This window comes from Sturnira hondurensis, unplaced genomic scaffold (genome assembly GCF_014824575.4).
Source record: "Sturnira hondurensis isolate 20B ecotype Veracruz unplaced genomic scaffold, ASM1482457v3 Scaffold0007797, whole genome shotgun sequence".
NCBI lineage: Eukaryota > Metazoa > Chordata > Mammalia > Chiroptera > Phyllostomidae > Sturnira > Sturnira hondurensis.
In genome coordinates this window covers 2,474,750-2,498,910 of record NW_028080428.1, presented here as the reverse complement: position 1 = coordinate 2,498,910, position 24,161 = coordinate 2,474,750, and the positions used below count along the sequence as shown (strand labels likewise).

The window sequence follows — 24,161 nt, the reverse complement described above, 5'->3', positions numbered from 1 at the left end:
TTCCACTCGTGGCTGTTTCTTTCCCCCTTCTGGTACCCCTATAATCCGGATGTTGGAACGTTTAAAGATGTCCTGGAGGTTCCTAAGCCTCTCCTCATTGTTTTGAATTCTCATTTCTTCATTCCTTTCTGGTCGGATGTTTCGTTCTTCCTTCTGGTCCATTCCATTGATTTGAGTCCCAGTTTCCTTTCCATCGCTATTGGTTTCCTGGACATCTCCCTTCATTTCAATTAGTTTAGCCTTCATATGTTTCTCTAATTTGTGACTGTAGTCTACCAATTCTGTGAGCATCCTGATAAATAGTGTCTTAAATTGGGCTTCTGAGAGGCTGGCAATTTCCCGGTCGCTTAGGGTTATTGGCTCTGGGACTTTGAGTTCCTCTTGCGCCATCTTTTGGGCTGTTTGTGCCTGTTAAGTAGCAGGATCAGAGCCCTAGGTTTTCACCGGAGCAGGGCAACTCAGTCGCTGGGTTGTGACGTTGTATGTGGGGGCGGGGTCAAAGAGGGACAATGGCTTCCCTCCGCCGCCTGCCACCACGACCCCCACCGGCACCGCAGCCACCACCGTCACCGGGCCCACGCGTTTCGTTCCACTGCACTCGAGTGTGCCACCGCTGTCAGCCCTCCACCACTGGGCTCGTCCCCCGGGGCCTGCGCGGTCCGTCTCACTGTGCGCGAATGTGAAACCTTGGTCAGTCTGCCCCGCACCCTGACTGGCTTTGGGCTGCCGCGCGCCTAGTGCCTAGGTCGGGGTATCTGTCCTGCCCGACCCAGCTCCGTTGCTGGTTCTGCCTCTCTTACCGTCCCCGTTGAACGGTTCGTAGCTGTCGGACTTCCGTATAATTCCGTGTTCTGGTCTTTGGGTGTGTTCTAGTTCTCCAAAACTTTTGTTGTAGTCAAACTTGGTTGTGGGAGAAGGCACAGTGTTTCCACCTATGCCTCCATCTTGGCGGAAGTCTATTGTGTTTTTTTTTACATAACCTTTAGTCACCTTAGATCCCCTCCCCCCAGCAGTCACCACACTGCTATCGATGTCCACGAGTCCCTTTCCTTTTTGCCCAACCCCCCACCACCCCGCAGACACTTCCAAAGCGTGAAGCGCCCCCGCTTTCACCCGCCCCCTCTCTCCAGCCTGAGCCCTTCAGGGGTCCCAATACTTGCCTCTTCCAGGTGCCTGCGGCACTGACTTGGGTCCAATTTCAAAACTGTCTTCATTATCTTTACATATCATTTAAAATCTATGTAACAGTATATCTTCATTGCAAAACAATTTATATCTGGTACTACAGTATCATTACTCACAGCACATAAAAATAACTGTTAGTGAGTATTAATGTATTAAAAATTAGGTCACTGGTGTTTTCAATGCTTTAAAAAAATATTTCATTTATTTATTTTTTAAGAGAGGGGAAGGGAAGGAGAAAGAGAGGGAGAAAAACATCAATCAGTTTCCTCTTGCACACCCCCAAATTGGGACCTGGCCTGCAACCCAGGCCTGTGCCTGGACTGGGAATCAAACCCACGACCTTTTGGTTCACAGTTTGGCACTCAACCCACTGAGCTACACCAGCCGAGGTTAAATGGCTTTTAAATTTTTTAAAAAATTTCTCAGTGGACTGTAATGTAGATATTTAAGAGTGTTGTAGTAATATTCCAGGAAACAGCTGAGGTTTTTGATCTCTGAGAATACGTTATTTTTCCCATTTGAATAATGGAAGATAGGCTCCTGCCATTCAAAATGTTTTCAAGGATGGGTTAAAGTTCAAGGAGAGCCTGGGTATAACTTTCTTATTTATTATGTTTATTGTCTCTTCCCTTCCACTACAATGATTTTTAAACTCTTCAGTCTAGGATCTTTTTAAACTCTTAAAAATTATTGAAGATCTCCAGAAACCTTTGTTTATGTGGGTATATCTGTCAATATTTATCATATTAAAAATAAAACTGAGCTATTTAAAAATATATACTAATTCATTAAAAATAACTATAATAAATCTATTATGTGTTTATATAAAAATATTTTCATAACAATATCTTTTCAAAATAAAAACAATTTAGAAAGAAGATGGCATACATTTTCAAATAACAGCTTAATTGGGATATAATTCAAACACCACACACCTGACCCACTTAGAGTACACAATCCAATGGCTTTTAGTATATTCAGGGTTGTGCAGTCATCAACACAGTCAATTTGGAACATTTTCATCACACCAAAAAGAAACTCCATATTCTTTAGCTGTCACTGTACCAACCTAATCGCCACACACCTACCTACCCCAGACAAGCACTCATTCACCTCCAACTCTGGATTTGCCTGTTCGGGACACTTCATATAAACAGAACCCTAACACGTGGCTTTTGTGATAGGCTTCTTTCATTTAGCAAAATGCTCTCAAGGTTCATCGGTGTTGTGGCATGGATGTACTTTATTCTTTTTTTTAATTTTTATTTATTTATCTTAGAGGGGAAAGGAAGGAGAGAGGGAGAGAAACCAATGCATGGTTGCCTCTCTAGCGTCCCCTGCCAGGAACCAGGAACTGGCCTGCAACCCAGGCACATGCCCTGACTGGGAACTGAACCGCGATCGTGTGGTTCACAAGCCCACACTCAATCCACTGAGCTACATCAGCCAGGGCTAATTTTTATTGATTTTTAATGCTGCACAAGACAGTATTTATTTCTCTATTTTTGTTTGCTGCCATTATTTTAATTATTTAAAGAGAGGGAAACATTGTGACCCATTTTTTCTTTTTCTTTACCTGATGACCACCTTAAGCTTTCTAAATTTGGAATATTTAAGCAAGCTGAAAGGGTGAAAGGAGTTTTGGCAAAATCACTCAAGGGGGAGAGGAAAGGGTGTTTTGTCAATCATGCCCTATGGTTGGTGATTAACTGCGTGTACAATTATGTTTCACTTTTAATTAATTGTGCTTAAGGCTTTACTTAAATGTGGGGGTGCCCTTCTTAGAGCAGCTCACACTGGATGATGTCACGGCAGTGGTTGGACACGGGCGGTGGGTTTCTTGGTGCGAATGGTGCAGGTGAAGTGGGGGTCACGGCAGTGGTGCCCATTGCTACTGGCAGTGCTGATTCTCGGAAAGTCATTGTGGATGGAGTACTCGGTCCAGGTCACATGTGGGTCCTTTCCAGGCTTGGGAATAGCATCCATAGTAGTGTAGCAAGCAACTTCTGGAAAGTAGTCCTTGATTAGGGACAGAATCACAGAGACGGTGCGTAGCCATCTGTTGTTCCAGATGCTCTTAAAGAGGGCCAGACCCTCCCGCAGGCGGCTGGTCTGGCTGTCCTCCCGAATGACCATGTTGTAGCTGCTGCTGGCCACTACTAGGTGACAGCAGTCACATCATTGAAGCATTGGATCCATCTGCGGCGTTTGTTGCGCTGGCTGCCCACGTCGAACATGTGGTAGTTGACTTTGTCCATTTGGAACTTGGTCTCAAAGATTCCAGGAGTCAGGAAATGGCAGTGAAGCAGGTTCTGATTTCTGGGAATGTAGTCAACCTGCTTGATGACATTAACCTTGTCCCGGGAGTACTGGGCACAATTAGCTGGTACTTGTTAGGGCATTCCTAGCGAGTGTGCACTCCATTATCCTCCCACAGAGCCTTGGTGTGCTCACAGCATTCAGGAGGGAAATCAGAATCGGGCATGTTCATCACACTTAAAATATAGTCCACTTGGAACTAGTTCTCAGGGTTGGCCAGTGCCATGCGGGGCGCCAGGTAGCTCATGGAGACCACAATGATTTCAATGGCCTCCTTCAGGCTTTCTGCCCCCCCCCCCGATTTTATTTATTTATTTTTAGAGAGAAATAAAGAGAGGGAAACATTGAGGTATAAGAGATACATCAATCAGCTGCCTCTTGCGGGCCCTCAACCAGGGACCTGGCCTACAACCCAGGCACGTGGCCAGCTGGGAATGGAACCAGGCACACAATCACTGAGCCCTATCAGCCTTCAGGTTACTTTTGATGTCCTGCACCTTGGTGGCCTTCTCATCTCCATGAAACCCATTAACACCCGGGGTCCTCATTTGCTTCACAAGGGTACAAGGGTGCTTTGACCAGATTCTCCAGCACCCAGCAGCAGCAGGCGGTGCATCACAGCCCAGTATATCTGCTTATCCTTCTGCTGCTGCTTATTGATCTTTTTATCGGCTTCTCGCTGCACCTTCCCTTCACTGCGCTGGTCCTTGGGTTTCTGACACAGCCCATGGTGGCAGGGCCAGGAGGGCCGGGACAGCGGGGCAGCCTGGGGGCGAAGGCTTGGCTCCTAGGGAAGCAGCGCGTGGCGGATGGACAAGTGAGAGTGCTGCCCGCCCCCCCAGCCGGAGCGGTAGGTGCTGCTCCACTTCATTTATTGATTCAACATTTATTGTACTTGAGTTGTTTCCACTTAGGGAGAGCAGGACCAATAAAATGGCATTGGTCCAATTAAGAGAGCATAAAGTATATAAAAAAAAGTGGAGTTACTCATGTCATCAACCAAGAGATGGCTACCAGTCAGTCATGACCCTTTGGTTCAAGAAGAAAATATTAGAGCAGACACATCTGGCAAGGAGACATACTTACAATACCTGCACATGTGATCAGAACAGCCGTGTGTGCAGAGCAGGACCACCCACAGACAGGCTCCCACTTGCCATCAGGGTTGCCATGCAAACAGCCATGTATCATCCATAGGCTTCTGAGCAAACTCCACACTTGGCATCAGGGGTGCCAAAATACTTACCAAAAAGACCCAGAAGGGCCCTGGCTGGTGTAGCTCAGTGGATTGAGCACAGGCCTGCGAACCACACAATCGCGGTTTGATTCCCAGTCAGGGCACATGCCTGGGTTGCAGGCCAGTTCCCAGCAGGGGACTCACGAGAGGCAACTGTACATTGGTATTTCTCTCCTTCTCTCCTTCCCTTCCTCTCTAAAGATAAATAAATAAAATCTTAAAAAAAAAAAAGACCCAGAAGGGTGGAGTCCACCACTTTCAAGGTATATGGCTGAGGTAGACCACTGCTGAGACAGCTGAGTTCCACACCCCAAAGTGCTGTTCCACGCCACGCTGGTCTCCTTTGGCATCGGTCACCTGAGGCTCTGCCCTGCTGGACTGAGGACATCGTCTGCCCTGCTGTGCACCTGGCTCTGGAGACCCTTCCTTGCAAGACACTGACGAAACCCTTGCCCACCGTGCTGTCTCCTGGACCTGCACACTGAGACTCTGGGACTCGGGTTTGTTAAGCACCCCCATTGATTATTCTGTGTGCGTATATTATATTTCTCTTAGATTGTCAGAGTATGAGTAGGATATTAACGTAAGTTGAGGCTCTCCTTTGAGTGAACCTGCCTTCAATAAAAGCTGAGTGAATAGCATAGTTACCTGTGTGATCTTCTCTGTTCCTTGGTGCCAGGCTGCTCAGCTGCTAGCCGAGCAGACTTATAGGAAAGACTGTATCACGAACCTATATTCATGACACCATCTAGTTCTTACACTTCCATAAACATCCATATGCAGTATGCGGACATGTTCTCATTTTTCTTTTTCAAATATTTATTCATTTTTAGAGAGGGGAAGGGAGGGACAAAGAGGAGAGAAACATCAATGTGCGCGAGAGACATTGATGGTTGTCTCTCTCATGCTCCACGACCAGGGACCTGGCCTGCAGAAATGGAACCACAACCTATTGCTCGGTGGGGTGAGGCCCAACCCTGTGAGCCACACCCCTGAGGGCCATGTTTTCGTTTTTCTTGGGTAACATATAGGAGTGGAATTGCTTGGTCATATGGTAACTATGTTCACCCTTTGGAGGAACTGCTAGGCTGCTTTCCAAAGTCTGGAAACTGCACCATTTTACATTCCCAACAGCACTGTATGGGGGAGACGGCATACAGCAGGAGAGAAATATCAATGTATGGTTGCCTCTCACGCGTCCCCTCCTGGGAATTGGCCTGCAACCCAGGCATGTGCCCTAACTGGGAATCAAACCTCAATCCTTTAGTTCGCAGGCCTGCACTCAATCCACTGAGCTACACCAGCCAGGGTGAATATTCTTCTTTGATACCACACCAAAACTCTATAAGCAGTAGTCTCATAAAGGCCAGTTGCAAAGTGGAAATCAAAACCACATCAAAGTCTTTTTTAAAAAAAGATTGTATTTATTTATCTTTAGAGGGGAAGGGAAGGAGAGAAGGAGAGAAATATCAATGTGTGGTTGCCTCTCGTGTGTCCCCTGCTGGGAACTGGCCTGCAACCCAGGCATGTGCCCTGACTGGGAATCGAACCGTGATCATGTGGTTCACAGGCCCGTGCTCAATCCACTGAGCTACACCAGCCAGGGCTTCAAAGTCTTTTTATACTCTGTTATACACTAAAATCCAATCAATTAAAAAAAAAAAAAAAACTTCAGTGGGAAAACTGGGAAATCTGAATAAAGTCTGTAATTTTTGTTAACAGTGTAGCACCAGTGGTAACTTCTGAGTTTTGATACATGGACCATGGTTAAGAAAGACGTTAACACTGGGAGAAGCTAGGTGAGGGGTAATGGCAACTCTACACCCTACTCCTGCCTCACTTCTGTAAATGTAAAATTATTCTGAGTAAAAAGTTAAAATCAGTCCTGGCTGGTGTGGCTCAGTAGATTGAGTGCCAGCCTGAGAACCAAAGGGTTGTTGGTTTGATTCCCGGTCAGGGCACACGCCTGGCTTGTGGGCCAGGTTCCTGGTTGGCGGGTGCGTGAAAGGCAACCACACATGGATGTTTCTCTCCCTCTCTCTCTCCTTTCCTTCCCTTCTAAAAAAAATAAAATAAAATCTTTTTTAAAAAGTTGAAAATAAAATCCAACCCATTAGTCTATTTTGGTCTTTAAATGAATCTTTTACCCAGCAAAATTGTATGATCTCATGGATTGGTCTTTGGAAAATATAAATTCACTGAATTATATAAATCTTTAGAGAGTTAGCCATTTCATTATATAATATTTAAAAAAAACATAACTGTTACTATCACCACTGACGTCTTCAGAAAGGTCTGTAAGAACTGTAAGAATCGGGAAGCTGTTACACTTTCAGTGGCAGAGACGAGTTTACCAGAATTCTGATTTTCACTGGAAAGCTCAGATTTTTTATCATTGGTCAAAAATATCCTCAGTTGTTTCCCTTGAAGTGGAAGTTCAAGAAAATTTTCAAGTTCATTTTCAAGAAAATGTCTTTCAAATACCCACATCCGTAAAGCCAGTGTGTCCGTAAACCCTTCTCTCCAAGTAAAAACGGCGCTCCGTGAAAGCAGCATGACTTCAGTTCACAACTTGGCCAAACACGTACTCGTCCCTGAGACAACTGCATTGTTTGCTACGAAGCAAGAGTGCTTCCTGCGTACTTCCCATTTCATCACAAGAATACTAAAAAGGCATGGATCGCAGGGCTGAGACCAGAAATTCACAATTTTTACTACTTCAAGGACATCCTTAAGACAGACTGGCTTTCTTCTCCCTTCCTTTGAGTCTCATGGTGACAGCACAATGACGCCTGGTACAGTGTGGGGCAACTGCCGACGGGAACCGAGGGCCTGCTGTCTTACCCATCAGTGCACTTGTGCCTTTGGTGCAAATGTCACCACAGCGCAAAGGGCAAATAATGCCACGGTACTATCACGAGCATTGTTTTTGACCTCTTGTCTCTCTTGAAGGGCTTTGGGGGGGCCTGGGGTCTGCAGACCTCACTTTTGAGACTGCTGGTCTACCAGCATGTTGAGGTCCCCAAAGGCAGAGGTCTGGTCCGTTTTGTTCACTGCTCTACCCCTGTGCCTCGAACAAGGCTTGGCATATAATAGGTGCTTAATACATATTTATTAAATGAATAAATGAATAAGTGGATGAATTAATGTTATAACATCTGTAATTACTTTCAGCTGCTTGGAAATAAAACAATAAAAATTCAGAATATTTGTAGTTTGGGGGTATAATTTTAAATTTTATAGAATGTTAAATATTTAATCAGGGAATAAAAGAAATTATTTCTCTTGGCAAAGGTATTTAACTGCAGGGATGGCAAGAGCAGCGGGGAACTTTCAAAACCATGCCAACAGTGTTTTCACTAGAAAGCAACAATTTTTAGCAAAGGCAACAGCCCCCCAACTGGAACACTGCCAGGTGCAAAATCGGGGATGGAGGGAAAGACCCCGGAGGCTCCCACTTGCAGCTCGCTGCCCACTGTCTTCCACCTGGCAGTGCCACGCACGAGGACGAGCAGGGAGTTGGAACATACTGAGTTGGGACCCACAGGAATTCATAAGAAGTAATTCAAGTGTTTTAAGTTTTGAGGACTAAATTAAGCCAATTTTATCTCAGAAACAGACCCGAGGACCTCAGTGTACGGTTCACATACTGTGAGTGCCTTAGATGTGGATGTTAACAAAGCCAATGTTAGTATAAAAAACTGCTGCGTGATAGCCGATCTAGCTAATAAAATGGGCCGGTTAGTAGGGAATTACCATGTAGTTGACTATTTTTGATGAATAAGAATTCAATAAATACACCATTCTTAAGCTGGAGAATCCAATACTAATTTAATGACTCCAGAGGCACCTCAGAATCTCAGCAAAGCCCAGGCAGTCATCATTAGAACTCATCAGTTGAGGAAGGTCTGGTAATGGTGTTTAATGACCACATAAATCATCCACTCTTTAGTTCCGAGTTCTGCTTCTGCCCCTCAGTAATTTGCTGACAACAGACACATTCCTTAACGTCTCTGTAGTTCAGTTTCTCCCTTCTTTCCCGAAAATTCAGGAATGCTTAGAACATGAAGGCATGGAAAATATTTTGGGTCTCCTGAAGATACTGAGCCAAGTGTAAGGAGTTAAATGTGGGGATTTCCCAGAATATAAAACATCCCCGTAAAATCTTAATTTCCAATTCTGAACTAATAATCTAAAAATTTCTTCTACCCTACAGAAAACATCCAAAGAAAGCCCAACCCACGCACCCGTGTGGCCTATGAACCCTGGGGAGAGCGTTGCTGTGGATGCGAGCCACCCCATGTTTCTGAACGGTGCACCGACACTGCAGCGTGTGCACCGCTTGGTCCCCACACCCACCCTGTTAGACAGGCGGGAAGCAGGCACCACATTTCTCTTCAGAGGAAGAAACGGGGGGTAGAGAAATGAGTGCTTTACTAAGAGCCAGTGCTGGGCCTCAGGAGGTCCTGTGAGCTCGACTGTCTGTCCACCGTTGCACCTGCTGTGAGGGAAGAGAGAGGCGGCCCCATGGGCATGCCTGAGGCCCCAGCAGTGGGCACAAGTCACCTAGCTTCCTTGCATTCCGAACAAACGATCCTGCTGGACTCACCTGCAGCTTCACAGCGATGACCACTGAGTTGAGGTCCTTGTCCATTTCCTTTAGCATGACAAGCTTCTTCAGGGTCAAGCTGAACAGCCTAGAAAAATTGAGAGAAAGAAGATCCAGTCAAACGTAAGGAACCTGTGAGAAAAGTGATGGATAATCTATTGTGGAAACGCTGCTTTATCTGAAGTAAGAATGTCAGAACACCATTCTTAGTCCAAACTGTGTCTTCCTTCAGTAAATGAGCATCCACACTTTTATTTAACTTCTGTACTTGAGAAATGTCAAAAAGTTACATTATTCCATCAACCTCCTAAATGCCCCTTTATCACAAGCCAAAACCAATGTATATGGTATTGAAGGAAAAGAAAGGAGACCAATGGAACTGACCAGAGCACCCAGAAAAAAACCCACAATCACACAGAAACTTGATTTAAGAAAAGGACAGTGTTGAAATAACTGGGAATAACATAAACTATGAAATGAAAAAAAATTTGGATCCTACCTCACACTAGATATAAAAATAATCTCTAGGTGGATTAAATACTTAATTGTGAAAGGCAAGACTGTAGAAGAGCTATGGGGTGACATCTTTCTGACTCGGAGGTAAGAATGGATCTCTTGCCCTGGCTGGTGTGGCTCAGAGGATGGAGTGCCGGCCTGAACACCAAAGGGTTGTCAGTTTGATTCCCAGTCAGGGCACACGTCCAGGTTGTGGGCCAGGTTCCCAGTGGTAGAGGGGGAGGTGTGCACGAGAGGCAACCACACACTGATGTTTCTCTCCTTCTCTTTCTTCTTCCCTTACCTCTCTCTAAAAATAAATAAATAAAATATTTTTAATAAAAGATTAAGATGGTAAATTTGATCTTAAAAAAAAAAAGAATGGATTTCTTCTTCTTTTTTAATCCTCACCCAAGGATACATTTAGGGCGGAGGTGGCAGGGGAGAGGGGTGAGAGAGAGACAGACAGACAGACACACACACACACACACATGGATGAGAAAGAGAAACATTGATCAGTTACCTCCCATAAGCACCCCAAAATTGGGGATCGAACCTGCAACCTTTTGGTGTATGGAGTGACACTCCAACCAGCTGAGCCATCTAGCCAGGACAAGAATGTATTTCTTAAATACGACACTGAAAACCCTAAGAAATTAGCATTACAATTAGGCATTTCTGTTTATTAGGAGACACCATAGAGTTAAAACACAAATCATGAATTTGGAAAGGATATTTGAAACTCCCAGTACCGACAAAAGGTTTACAACATACAAAACTCCTATAATTCAGTAAGAAAGAAACTGGCAAATCAACAGAAACGTGGGTAAAAGACATGAACAGACGCTTCATGTTCCCAGAAGAGGAAACGCTAATGGCTAATAAATGTACGAAAATATGCTCAACCTCCTCAGGAATCAGGGGAATGAAAACGGAAATCGAAATATCATTTTACACCTACAGAACTGGCGAAACCAGTGTGCGTAAGGGTGTGGCATAGTGGGAACTGGTGTGCTGCCAGCGGGCGCATTGGCTGGCACCTACGTGCTCAGGAGACTGGCAGGCTTGTGGAGCGGGACAGAGTGAAACCCAGGCTTCAGCAATCTCACTTCTGGAGCAACGCCTGCCCCGTGTACCAGGAGACACACACGAAAGCATCCATAGCCTTCATTAGTTAGCCACATGATGGTGGGTGAACCACTTCATCTTCCAGTGCTTCTGTTTCCTCACTGGTAGAATGAGGATTCAGTGCCAACTCAGAGAGCTGTCACGAGGATTCATAGGTATAAAAGCACTAAGAACTGAGCTTGCCCCTCAGTAAGTTCTCTGTAAAGCAGACAACCAGACAATACGTGTGTTATGCTCATCAGAACCCAATGTACAATTCAGAAGAGCAGATGATAAACTGTGGTATATTCACACAATAAAGTGCTACCCAGCAGTGAAAATAACATGCATTGATCTCCAAACACAATGCTGAGTGAAAACAAAGTTGCAGAAGACTACAGAGTACTATACTGTATCAAACTCAAAACCCAGCAAAAATAAACTACAAATTGTAGTTTATTTACTTAGGGAAGTATATGTAGGAAATCCCCAGAGTAGGATCCTGAAACATTCAATGAGGCTGGGCTGTGTCCGCAGCCCAGTGAACGAGGACGGCAGTAAAATGGGAGATTAGAGGGGCAAACCGAGGCTGGACGATGCGGTACAGCCAATGAAGAATTAGAAACAGGTAGATGATACACAGTGATTTGTACAAGCTCACTCTACGGCTATGTGACTAATGGACCACAGAAAGGAGAGCAGGGAAACAGGAAGACCTGCCTGGGGACTGTGGCAGGGTAGGACAGGAAGAAGACAGGAAAGACAGGAAGGTTTGGTCTGGAGCAGTAGCAGTGGGGATGGGCAGAAGAGTGGAATTCAGGAACATTCTGGTAGAACTGATAGAACTTAGCAATAAATTGAATGCAGGATATGGGGGGAAAGAAAGCTCAAAGATATTTCTGGGGTTTTTGGCTTGAGCAACTCAGTGGATGGATGGTGGTACCGTTGACTAAAAAGAGGGAAATGGGCAAGTTTTTGATGAATAGGTTAGAAAAATCAGGTCATTATTAAGTTTGAGACAGTTAAATATCTGAATGGAAAAATTAAAGTAGGCAGCCAGCTGTGAGCCCTGAGGTCCAGGGAAAGAGGCTAGAGATACAGGCGTGGGAGTCATGGCATGAAGGTGGTGTTTATGTTGATGGCTGAGGTCCTCCAGAGGAAACTTTGAGTTGGAAAAGGGAGAGGGGGTAGCAATACTGGAACCCTGGGCACGCCAATGCTTACAAGGCTGGCAAAGAGAAAGGTCCAGCAAAGGAGAATAAAAATGTACGGAAGAGATGTGACTGGGAACCTGAATGGAATAAATCAACAAAATATTTTTAAAATATTTTTTTAAGTACCCCTGGTGTCTCCCTAGAATTATGAACAAGAAAAATAACCCAGCAGCCCTGGCTGGTGTAGCTCAGTGGATTGAATGCGGGCCTGCGAACCACACGATCGCAGTTCGATTCCCAGTCAGGGCACATGCCTGGGTTGCAGGCCAGTTCCCAGCAGGGGACTCACGAGAGGCAACCATACGCTGATATTTCTCTCCTTCTCTCAATCCCTTCCCCTCTAAAGAGAAATACATTAAAATATTTTTTTAAAAAAGAAAAAGAAAAAGAACCCAGCAAGCAAGCACCTGGAGTGAATCAGTTATGCCCCACCACACCATTACCCCAGGGTCATACTATTTTCTGTTGGTAATCCCCCATGACTAAGGTTGAGTAAAGGACCTTGGTACAATAAGCCACTTAGGAGACAAAGCTTATCTTCCTTATAGGGGCACCACCTCTGCCCCCTTTCTCTTCACCCTGCAGGGCTCCAGGTGGATGACTGGTTAGCCAATGACAGGTAAGATTCCTCGAAAGAGGGCCAACCTAAGACAGGCATGGTTGAGAAGGGGCCCTCGGGAAAGGACTTGGAGGGCTATAGAAAAAGGGGGTGATGGACCCTTGCTCCTTAGCTTTGACATAGCCTGAGTCCTCATTCTGTCTGCAAGAAGTCTCCTAATCTCTTGGCTGCCTTACTTCCCTTGCCTGACTTAAACCTGAGACAATGCCTTAAGCCTGAAACAATGCTGGAGGTGGGTACAGCCCAGGGCTGGAAAGGGTGGGTTCCCTAGGGCAATCAGGCCTAAGAAAGAATGCATAAGATCCTATGAAACCTACTTTGCTAATATCCTCAATTTAAATGATAAGGGTCCAAGCAGGAAGTGAGTTTGTTCCCCAAAGTTTTATGGCCCTTTAACTATCTGAGCCTGACTCAGAATAAGCCTTCAGAGTTCTCTGAATGTTATCTATTGTTTAATCATTTCTGCCTGACAGTGATTGATTAACTTTATGTATACACCCTGTATTCCTGTGCGAATTGAACCCAATAGAAAGCCTATCAAGGCAAGGGCCAAAGCACTCTCTCCCACAGGACTCAGTAGTCCTTGTCAATGTCTCGCCGCATCCATAACACTGTGGACCCCAGGGGCCAGGATCCATATCAATTTTCAAAATCACAGAGGTGAGGAGTTGATCCGCTATCTCTTCTATAGTGAGACTTGGCTGATAAAACAAGTAACACAAGGAAGAAATTTACTCCGTAAAGTTCAAAAGCACAGTAACAGCCAGAGAGGAGGAGCAAAGCTCTCTGCTCTTACTTCCAATTATGGAGGTATTACTGCCATCCAGACCCTGCGGTTTCACAAGAACTGGAGGTTCCGGAAGGGAGCACCGAACTGCTATCTCAGTTCCCTTCCCTTTCTTATTTGCCTTCTCACTTTCCTTTATTCCCACCTTGCAACATCCCACCTCTAGCAGATTCTTAGAATGTTTAAACAAACAAGAAAATTGTGTACACTTGGATTTAGGGTGTATTTCTTTACAAACACAATTAACATTCTAAAAAGTAGGTCATGTTGGAGGCTGCAACAGTCTGCCTTTTTACCTTTAAATGGTACATTTTTAGGTGGTGTATAGCCAGCTGCCTGCTTTCCCCAAGATAGTTCCATCTTTCTCTACCTCCCTACCCATCCTCCCTCCAGGCAGGACCCACAGTTGCTTCCAGAAACAAACAGCTGCTCTCTGGGTAATGGGACAAGATGATCCTCAGGCATTCTTGACACAGAACTTCACAGAAAAGAACTAGTGTTATCCTACTGTTTGAAACCACAGGCTTCAAATAAGAATACGCTCCATATCGTAGCTAGCTATCAAAGACCTCCCACTGTGAAAAGGAGGAAGTGGGGATAAGAACGAACATTTTAATAGTCCACGTATTGCAACCGTAACACACGAAATATATATTTCTTTTAAAATATTATTTATTTATTTATTTATTTATTTATTTATTTATTTATTTATTTCTAGAGAGGGGAACGGAGGGAGAAAGAGGAGAGAAACACCAATGTGTGGTTGCCTCTCATACGCCCCCTACCAGGGACCTGCCTGGCAACCGAGACAGGTGCCCTGACTGGGAATCCAACTGGCAACTCTTTGATTTGCAGGCCAGTGCTTAATCCCCTGAGCCACACCAGTCAGGAAAAATTTTTTAATTTAAAAATTTTAAATTTATTTTAGAGGGGGTAAGGGAGGAAAGGGGAAAGAAAGAGAGAGAGAAACATCAATTTGATGTCCTACTCATTTATACATTCAGTAGTTGATTCTTGTATGTGCCCCTGACCAAGTGTCAAACCCGCAACCTTGGTGTACTGACTGGGATGATGCTCTAATGAACTGAGCTACCCCGCCAGGGCTGAAGCACAAATTTTAGACCTACAATATGAAAAATCATTTAGCTTTAGATCAGAATGTTAGAAGCAATACGCTCAAAGATAAAATTAAATAAGCCTGGTCTCAAAGTAATTATAAGTGTTGCGTGGGATTGAGAAACTGGAATAAGAAGAACACGTATTAGACTCCAGGTTAGACTCTACCAATAACACTTTTCGAAGGAAGAATCGCAGCCATTTCTGTGTTCCTATGGAGTTACACTAACTTGTGTCACTTCTGCTGTGGTTTCTAAGTCATTCTCCAGTGGTGAGGTTAATGGGCAGGCTTACAGGTTTGTCCACACGACACACTCTCTGCCTCTGTGTCCTCCCCTCAACTTTTCTGTGCTCCAAATAAACAGTCATTTTGTTTCTGACTTTTGGGATTATTTCCAACTAAAATGATATATTTTCCTCCATCCCAAATTTATTACCTATAAAATTTAAGATTTCTTACTCTGGCTTTATTCAACAGATGTACAAGTCTTAGAAAATATATTTTTGTGAGAAGATAACATAACTTCCCCTCTGACAAGGTCAAATATGCCTTATTTTCATCTTTATATGAATTTCCGAGGCCTGCCATAACCAATTACCACAAACTTGGTGACCTGAAACCACAGAAATGTATTCTCTCGTCGTTCGTTGACTGGAAGTCCAAAATCAAGGGGTCGGCAGGGCTGCATTCCATCTGAAGCCTCTGACACTTCCAGTGGCTGCTGGCCCTCCTGGCACTGCCCAGCTGGTAGACACGCCGCTCCCATCTGTCTCTGTCTTCTCACAACCTTTCGTCTGAGTCGCTCCTCTGTCTCCATATCACTCCTCTCCTTTCTCTTATAAGGACACCAGTCATTGGATTTAGGGTCTACCCGCAATTCAGGATGATCTCATCTTGAGACCTTTAATTGTACCTGCAGAGACCCGATTTCCTACTCACAGGTACAAGGGTTAGGACTCAGACGCACCTTTCCAGGGGCCACTATCCACCCCACTACGTGGATTAATAGCCACACGATGGGGCTCCTAAAACAAAGTGCATTTTCCTCTCATGACACTCATCGTACTCTCCCTAGAACCCAAGATGACTCGGGAAAAGCTGTTATTTACAGGAAGGCAACAGTGAATCCCTGATATTGTGAACACTCGTTTTCTAATTTATTTATTCCAAAATAAAAAAATAATTTTTTTCTGGTGGGAAGAAAACATAGCCAGTTGAATCTTTTCTTTCTTATCTAAGATTTCAAGTGAGAATTTATTCACTATACTAATGGAATTAAAGGATCTTTTTAAAAATTTTTTATTTATTTATCTTTAGAGGGAAAGGGAAGGAGAAAAGGAGAGAAACATTAATGTATGGTTGCCTCTCGTGAGTCCCCTGCTGGGAAATGGCCTGCAACCCAGGCACGTGCCCTGACAGAATTGAACCACGATCATGTGGTTCGCAGGCCTGCGCTCAATCCACTGAGCTACACCAGCCAGGGCTAGGATCATTTTATTATTACTATTATCCACACTATAGCATTCTTATTTTCTATCTGTGTTTAAAATCACAGTTTTATTCACTTATTCCCCCAATTACCAAGGAAGATATTATTTTTTAATGGGGAGAATAAAGTTCCATTTATAGTGGTTCCCCTTTTCTGCAGAGGAAAAATTTCCAAGACTCCTCAGTGGATTCTTGAAACCAGAGCCAAATTCTATATATAGTATGTTTTTCCTATAGATAAGTATCTGCGATAAAGTTTAATCTATGAATCAGGCATATTAAGAGACTAACAACAATAAGTAATAGTAAATAAAGCAATTATAACAACATACTGTAATAAAAGCTCTCTGAATGTGGACTCTCTCAAAATGTCTTAGTTTACTATACTCACCCTTCTTATGATGTGAGAAGATAAAGCACCTATGGAGTCACGGACTTCCCCCTTTTCCCTTACAGGAAGCACTCCTGGCTTCTTAGGGGCAGATCTGGACTGCCAGCAGCACCGCTCCTGGGCTCGGGGGGCCGTTAGGAGGTAAATGCGGTGACTTAAACACAAGCACTGCGGTACGGTGACAACCGATCTGATAACGGGTGGCTACTCAGTGACAGATGGGCAGGATGTGCTGGACAAAGGGAAGGCTCAAGACCCTGGTGGGATGGAGCAGGATGGCACAAGATTTAAAACTTAGAAATAGTTTATTTCTATAATTTTCCATTTGACATTGTCAGGCTATGACTGAGAGTGAGTAACTAACCACAGAAAGCAAAACGGCAGGAAAAGGGGGGCCGCTGGAATCAAGCTACAGCCTCCTCTGGTAATTACTTAAGTTCCCTTTCCCCACTGCAGTGCCTTTCGAGCCATCATTCGCTCCGGGTCACGCAAGCGTGTGCGTGTGCGTGTGTGTATTGCGTTTGTTCTCTGTGGTGCTTTCTGTCTGTGCGCTCCACTGCCACCAATCCCACTTACCTGTCCTCTCTATTCCGAGGCTGATGGGACCCTTTCACTCTTGGCCATACACAAAGGGAAGACTCATGGCAGCAAAGACACACACACAGCACTTCCTCTGCCTTCCACTGTTCCAAAAGCCTCAATCTATTAACCTATTTAATCTCCACTCTGTGAACAGCACTATGACTCACATTTCACAAATGAGCACACAGGGAGAGTCAGAGGGATTAACAAATGGTGGACCAGAACAGGAGCCCTAGCAGGTGGGCCCCAGAGTCCATGGTCTTAATCACCTTGTGAGAGTGCTCTGAAGGTAAGATGCCAAAATGCTAACACTGGTTCATAGTGGTGAGGCGACACATGAGTTTTTAAAAATGCTTTTCTATATATACCACATTTCTCACAGTATTTCTGTAAGCAGAAAAATATTCCTTAAAAAAAAAAGATCTTTAGCTCTGGCTGGTAGGGTGGTTCAGTGCATTGAACACTGGACGAAAAAGGTTTCATTTATTTATTTCCCTCTAAGAATATTTGGTTGGCCAGAAAGTCTGTTTAGTTTTTTCCATAAAATAAAAGCCACATTTTTCATTTTCTCCAATAACTTTATTGATTTGGATATTTTGAGTATGTCAGTATAATGTTGATTGTTCTCAATTAATGTCTCCACTGATCGCTGTCAACTTCAACTGGTCTACCCGACTGTGGGGCATCGTCCAGCGAGAAATCTCCAGCATGAAACTTGGCAACCACTTCGGACATGTTCTATTGGTCGCAGCACCATCTCCACACACTGCACAAATCTTTTTTGGCATTTCAGTTGCATTTTTACCTTTCTTGAAATAAAACATGATGTGCCAAAAATGTTGCACATCTCCTTCCATCTTCAATAGCAAAATGACTGCACAAAAATTCAGCAACTTTGATTTTTTTGTTGTTAAACGCACGCTGATAGGACAGCTGTCACAATACAATCTAACGAAATAGTTTCGAATTAAGTTAAAAACAACTAAGTGCTACTAGAGCCATAGTACGGAAAAAACCAAATGCACTTTTTGGCCAATGAATTATTTTTAGAGAGGCAAAGGCAGGGAGAAAGAGAGGGATGGAAACATCAGTGTGTGAGAGAAACATCCATGGGCCGCCTCTCGCACACCCTCAACCGGGACCCTGGCCCACAACTGAGACACGTGCCCTGAGTGGGAATTGAACTGGTGACCTTTAGATTTGCAGGACAACACCCAACCCACTGAGCCACATCCATAGAGGCAGAAAAATATTCTTTTGAGTCTAAAAAAGTATTACTTTGTGAAGGTACAACATAGTAATAACAGCAAGCATATAAACACTGAGCCAGGCACTAAAATACACAATTTACATATGCCAAAAATTTTAATCCTCAAAACAACTGTAATCCTCATTATATAGGTGAGAAAACAGAGGCACAGAGAAGTTAAACAGGCCACGCAGCTAGTGAGTGGCAGCCAGGATTGTCTAGCTTGAGTCTGTGTTCTTAACCAGGTTATGTTGCCTAAATTAGACACAAACTTGGGTGCTAAACTCTAGTCTGACTCTCTGCCAGAGTGTACTAACGCCAAGAAAACACGCTTCTCATTCTGGTCACCTAAACCAGATTAAAAAAACAACAACTGAAAAACCTTCCCTTGCTTCTAAATCTGTGTATTTATGGCTCCTCGTTGTTTTAGGTCATCCTAAATACTGCCCCCTCCGATTCCCGCCCGCTCCCATAAACGTTCTCCCTTCTCCAGGCCCGCCCTGCCTCAAGGTCTCTCCCGAGTTACAGTCACCCCGAACCGAATGTGTCTGAAGGATGGGACTCTGTCTTACTCTGAACACTTCAATTCCTCTAACTCCATGCACAGTGGTTTGAAAGAAAACAGGAAGCATTCAGTTTGTTTAACTAAACTGTAATCGTCACCATTCAATGTAAATATATTTAAAGGGAAGAGTCTAAGGGGAGGAAAGAATCTGCTTCGCCACACTAAATATAAAAAACCCGTGTTTTCATTCTTAACACTCTTAATTGGACATTACCAGCCCAGATTAGAGGGCATTTAAATTACCTCTTTCTAAACAGTGTCACAAAATGCAGAGTATTTTCTCCCTTTGCCACTGGATGAGCTGGGCATGTTGCCAAATCTTTTTTTAATTAGGTCCTGTGGTTAATTTCTTAATCTGTTAGCATTTCTTTGCAGCTTGTAAAATGTAAAGAAAGTTGGGCTTTTCCCCTGATTTTGTGAAAGTGGGGTCATTCCTATGGCAGCCTCATAGGGGTGGGCTCACCGTTAAATGGCCATCCTTTACCTATCAGGTTAGCAAAAGCCACCATCACCTCCTAAAAGCAGTGGTCCCCAACCTTTCTGGCACCAGGGACTGCTTTCATGGAAGACAATTTTTCTATGGACCAGGGTCGGGGACTGGGGAGGCAGGAGGCGGAGTTCAGGCTGTGTCCACTGACCAGAATGAGGGAGGCTGGGGACCCCCTGCCAGGAAGGAAGGAAGGAAGGAAGGAAACAAGGGAGGCAGGGAGAAAGACCTTTAACACCGTGGGCAAGGCTGTGGGGAAACGGTCACTCACACACTGCTTATGGGAACCTAGGCTGGTATATCCGCACAGAGGGCAATTTTGTCATTTCCACTCACCCTGCAAATGTCACTCTTTGACTCAGCATTTTCACTCTAGGAATTTACTCTACAGATATATGTTGTTACCTTTTTCTTTTTAAAGTTAATTTTTATTTATTGATTGATTTTAGAGAGAGGGGGAGGGGAAGGGAGGGAGAGAGACAGAGATTTGTTGTTTCACTTATTTATGCATTCATTGGTTGATTCTTGCATGTGCCCTGATTGGGGATCAAACCCACAACCTTAGCTTATGGGGACAATGCTCTAACTCACTGCCCCACTTAGCCAGGGCCAGATATATGCTGTTTTTAATAGCAGATTGGAAGACCCAAACTATCCATCAACACAGGACTAGTTACATAAATTATGATATATTCATAGGATGGACAACTATGCAGTTGTGAAAACGAAATAAGTCCCTATCAAAATACCAATGACATCTTCCACAGAACTAGAGCAAATAATCTTAAAATTTATATAGAACCACAAAAGACCCTGAATAATCAAAGCAATCTTGAAAAAGAAGAACAAACTTGGAGGTATCATGCCCCCTGATTTCAAACTATACTACAAAGCTATAGTAACCAAATAGTATGGCATTGGCATAAAAACAGACATCAGTAGAACAGAACAGATAGCCAAGAAGTAAATCCATGCTTATATGGTCAATTAATCTATGATAAAGGAGGCAAGGATACACAACGGGGAAAAGATAGTCTCTTCAGTAAATGGTGTTGGGAAAACTAGGCAACTACATGCAAAATAAATAAATAATAAACTGAATGACTTTTTCATACTATATACAAAATAAACTCAAAATTAATGAATTAAAGACTTAAGACCAGTGTGGGCATGAGAACCACACGATCAAGGTTTGATTCCAGTCAGGGCACATGCCTGGGTTGCAGGCCAGTTCCCAGCAGGGGACTCACGAGAAGCAACCATACATTGATATTTCTCTCTTTCCCTTCCTCTCTAAAGATAAATAAATAAAATCTTAAAAAAAAAAGACTTAAGACCAGAAAACATCAAAGTCCTAGGGAAAAAAAACACCTTTTGACATTAGGCTAAGTAATATATATATAATATGTCTTCTTAGGCAAGGACTACAAAAGTAAAAATAAATAAGTGGGATTACATTAAACTAAAAATAAAAAGCTTTTGCGTTGTGAAGAAAACCATCAACAAAACTGAAACCCACTGAATGGGAAAAGATATTTGCGGAGCTCATAGCTTAACACTGACAAAACAATCCAATTCAAAAACGTGTAGAGGACCAGAACAGACATTTTTCCAAACATAACAGATGGCCAAAGACACATGAAAAGATGCTCCACATCACTAACCCTCAGGGAAGTGCAAACAACAACAAGATACCACCTCACATCTACCAGACTGACTATTACCAAAAGACACAAATAACAAGTGCTGGCAAGGCTGTGGAGCAAAGGGAGCTGCCGGGCACTGCTGGTGGGACTGCAACCCGGTGCAGCCTCTGTGCAAAAACACTACGGAGGCTCCTCAAAAAAGTAAAAACAGAACCACCACGTGACCTAGCAATTCCACTTCTGGATATCCATCCGAAGAAAACAAAAATACTAATTCAAAAAGATATATGCATCTCTATGTTCCATTTTTTAGATGGAAGGAGAAAAACTAAAGGTATTGGTATTAGTGGAACCAGAAATAGAAGTATAAATTAAAACAATTTAAATTATAAAACTTAGCAACAACAAAAAATTGAAAATATAGTTTCCAAATACTGGAAGGAGGAGGAAGAAAATAAAGGGTTCTGCATTAAATTCTTACCTTTCACATCAGAAAGTCAATAGATCTTTTATAATTCAATACAAAGAGGAAAAACCAAATGTGCAGTCATATCCCAAGAGGGGGAGCCCTCCCAGCTCAAGGGGTGATTCTTGGTTGGTGTCAGCCAAGGGTACTAAGAATCCAAAGACCTCTTAACCTATATCAAGTAATTGCACTGTTAGTAACATGGTATTATTTGAAAACTATTTAGCCCTGACCAGGTGGCTCAGCTAGTTGGAGCATCATCCTGGTACTGTACAAAAAGTTGTGGGTTCAATTCCCTTTCAGGGCACAAATCTAGGTGACGAGTTTGGTCCCCAGTGGGTGCGAGTTTGGTCCCCAGTGGGTGCATATGGTAGGCGATTGATGGATGTTTCCGTTTCCCTCTCCCTCCCTTTCCCCTTTGAGCCCTGGCTGGTGCAGTATGCATTGAGCGCTGGCCTGAGAACCAGAAGGTCACTGGTTCGACTCCCAGTCAGGGCACATGCTTGGGTTGCAGGCCAGGTTCCCAGTTGGGGGTGTGTGAGAGGGGCAACTGACCCGTGTTTCTCTCTCCCATCAATGTTTCTCTCCCTTTCTTTCCCCCTCCCTTCCCCTCTCTCTTTAAAGAAAAAAAAAAATCTGCTTAGTTCTTAGAGCTTCTAGCTGCTGCTTTTTTAGGCTAACTGAGGTCTCCCCTGCACCTGTGTAATCTGGCAGACAGCCAAAGATTTGGACCGCTTACACTCAGATTTGATGGCTCACACCCTGTGATTTTTGTGTTTTTGTGATTTGCCTCTAATTTTCCAGCTGCTCTGCATGTCAGGGTCTGTCTTCTGAAGCCAAGAGGCTTCAGCTCGCTATTGTCTGAGCAGTGCAGTTTAGAAACACGTGCAGTTTTTTTAAAAAAAAGCACCAAACTTACATTTCTCAGATAGTGTAAGATTGCCTTTCAAGGACTGATACCTCTCTTGTCTTTGCCTGTCATTTTTGTTTGTTTAGTTGGTTTTTATTTTTGTTTTACTGGGTCCACTGAGGTCTCCCCGCACATTTGTAATTTAACAGTTGTGAAGGTTAATTTTCTGTGTCAACTTGACTGGGCTAGTGGGTGCCCAGACAGCCAGTCAAACATCATTTCTGGGTGTGTCTGTAGAATGCTTCTGAAAGAGATTAGCATTTAAATTAGTGAACTGAGTAAAGCAGACAGCCCTCTCCAGTGTGGGTGGGTGTCATCCAATCCTATGTGGGTCTAAATAGAAACAGAAGTGGAGGGAGGAAGGAAGAATTCTCTCTCTCTCTCTCTCTCTCTGCCCCCTACCCTCCGGCATCAGCATCCTTGGACCCAGTCTGGGACTGCACCATCAGCCTTCTAATTCTCAGGCCGTTGGACTCAGGCTGAATTATACCACCAGCTCTCCTGTTTCTCCAACTTGCAGACTGCAGATAGTGGGACTTCTCAGCCTCCATAATCACATGAGCCAATTCCTATAATAAATCTTCTCATTTACATCACGTTGGTTCTGTTTGTCTGCAGAACCCTGACTAATCAGTCAACAGGGATTTAGGCACAGTTTTTACTCAGACCTGGGCCTCACCCTTTCTGCAGCACTCTTTGGCTGCTGGGATTTCCCTCTTAAATGTCCAGCTGTCCCTCTACCCCTGACCTCTGCTCTCTGGCCCTCTTATCTGTAAGGCTGTAGTTTTCCAACGTCATTTCATTCTACTATAGCCACCATGGGGTCTGGAGCAAAACTTTTGGTAAAAAGAGCCACAAACTTCCAAGTGTTGCTCCTCCCAATTATAATTTTTTAGGAGTCAACTCTCCTGTTTCTATTTTTTTTTAAAAAGATTTTATTTATTTATTTATCTTTAGAGGGGAAGGAGAGAGGGAGAGGAACATCAATGTATGGTTGCCTTTCGTGTGTCCCCTGCTGGGAGTTGGCCTGCAGGGAATCGGCCTGCAACCCAGGCATGTGCCCTGACTGGGAATCGAACCCCGATCCTCTGGCTCGCTCCTGTTTCTATTTTTGAATGCTTTTAGTAGGCTGCAATATTTTGTCCAGACTTTCTAATTGTTATCTATAGGAGGGTTTGAGCACCTCCTTCAATCTACCTTCTTTATTGGAAACTTCCTCTAATCCAATTTGCCATTAAAGACACCTTTAAGATTTTTTTAAAGATTTTATTTATTTATTTTTAGAAGGGAAGGAAAGGAGGGAGGGAGAGAAACATCAATGTGTGGTTGCCTCTCATGTGTCCTCTACTGGGAACTGGCCTGCAACCCAGGCATGTGCCCTGACTGGGAATCGAACCTTGATCGTGTGGTTCCCAGGCTCTCGCTCAATCCACTGAGCTATGCCAGCCAGGGCTCAATGGTAAAGTTTTGATTGTTCTTAGAAATTTATTAAGTCAAGCAGTACGTGTGCCACATGTAATAAAAAGGCTTGGGGCTGAGTTTTCTGTTTTAATGAGAAGAAAAAAAAAACATAAGAGAAAATAGCCCAGGTTCCAAACTAAAGAAACTATGAACTGGAATTCTGATCCTAGAAAAATGAGTCTTTTTCCTGCCTAGGAGTGCCCACGACTCAGTCCGCTCTCTAGCTA

The 24,161-nt window shown here is 43.8% G+C and overlaps 1 protein-coding gene and 1 pseudogene across 3 annotated transcripts in view; both read right to left on the bottom strand.

Moving 5' to 3' along the window:
* PACS1 (phosphofurin acidic cluster sorting protein 1) overlaps positions 1–24,161 on the bottom strand; it is a 120,054-nt gene that overhangs the window by 35,925 nt on the left and 59,968 nt on the right. For all 3 annotated transcript variants that reach the window (XM_037053262.1, XM_037053263.1, XM_037053264.1), the window contains exon 2: positions 9,351–9,438. In XM_037053262.1, coding sequence (XP_036909157.1) covers positions 9,351–9,438 — 88 coding nt within the window. The remainder of the gene's footprint in view (positions 1–9,350; positions 9,439–24,161) is intronic.
* LOC118991765 (guanine nucleotide-binding protein G(s) subunit alpha-like) lies at positions 2,832–9,043 on the bottom strand (annotated as a pseudogene).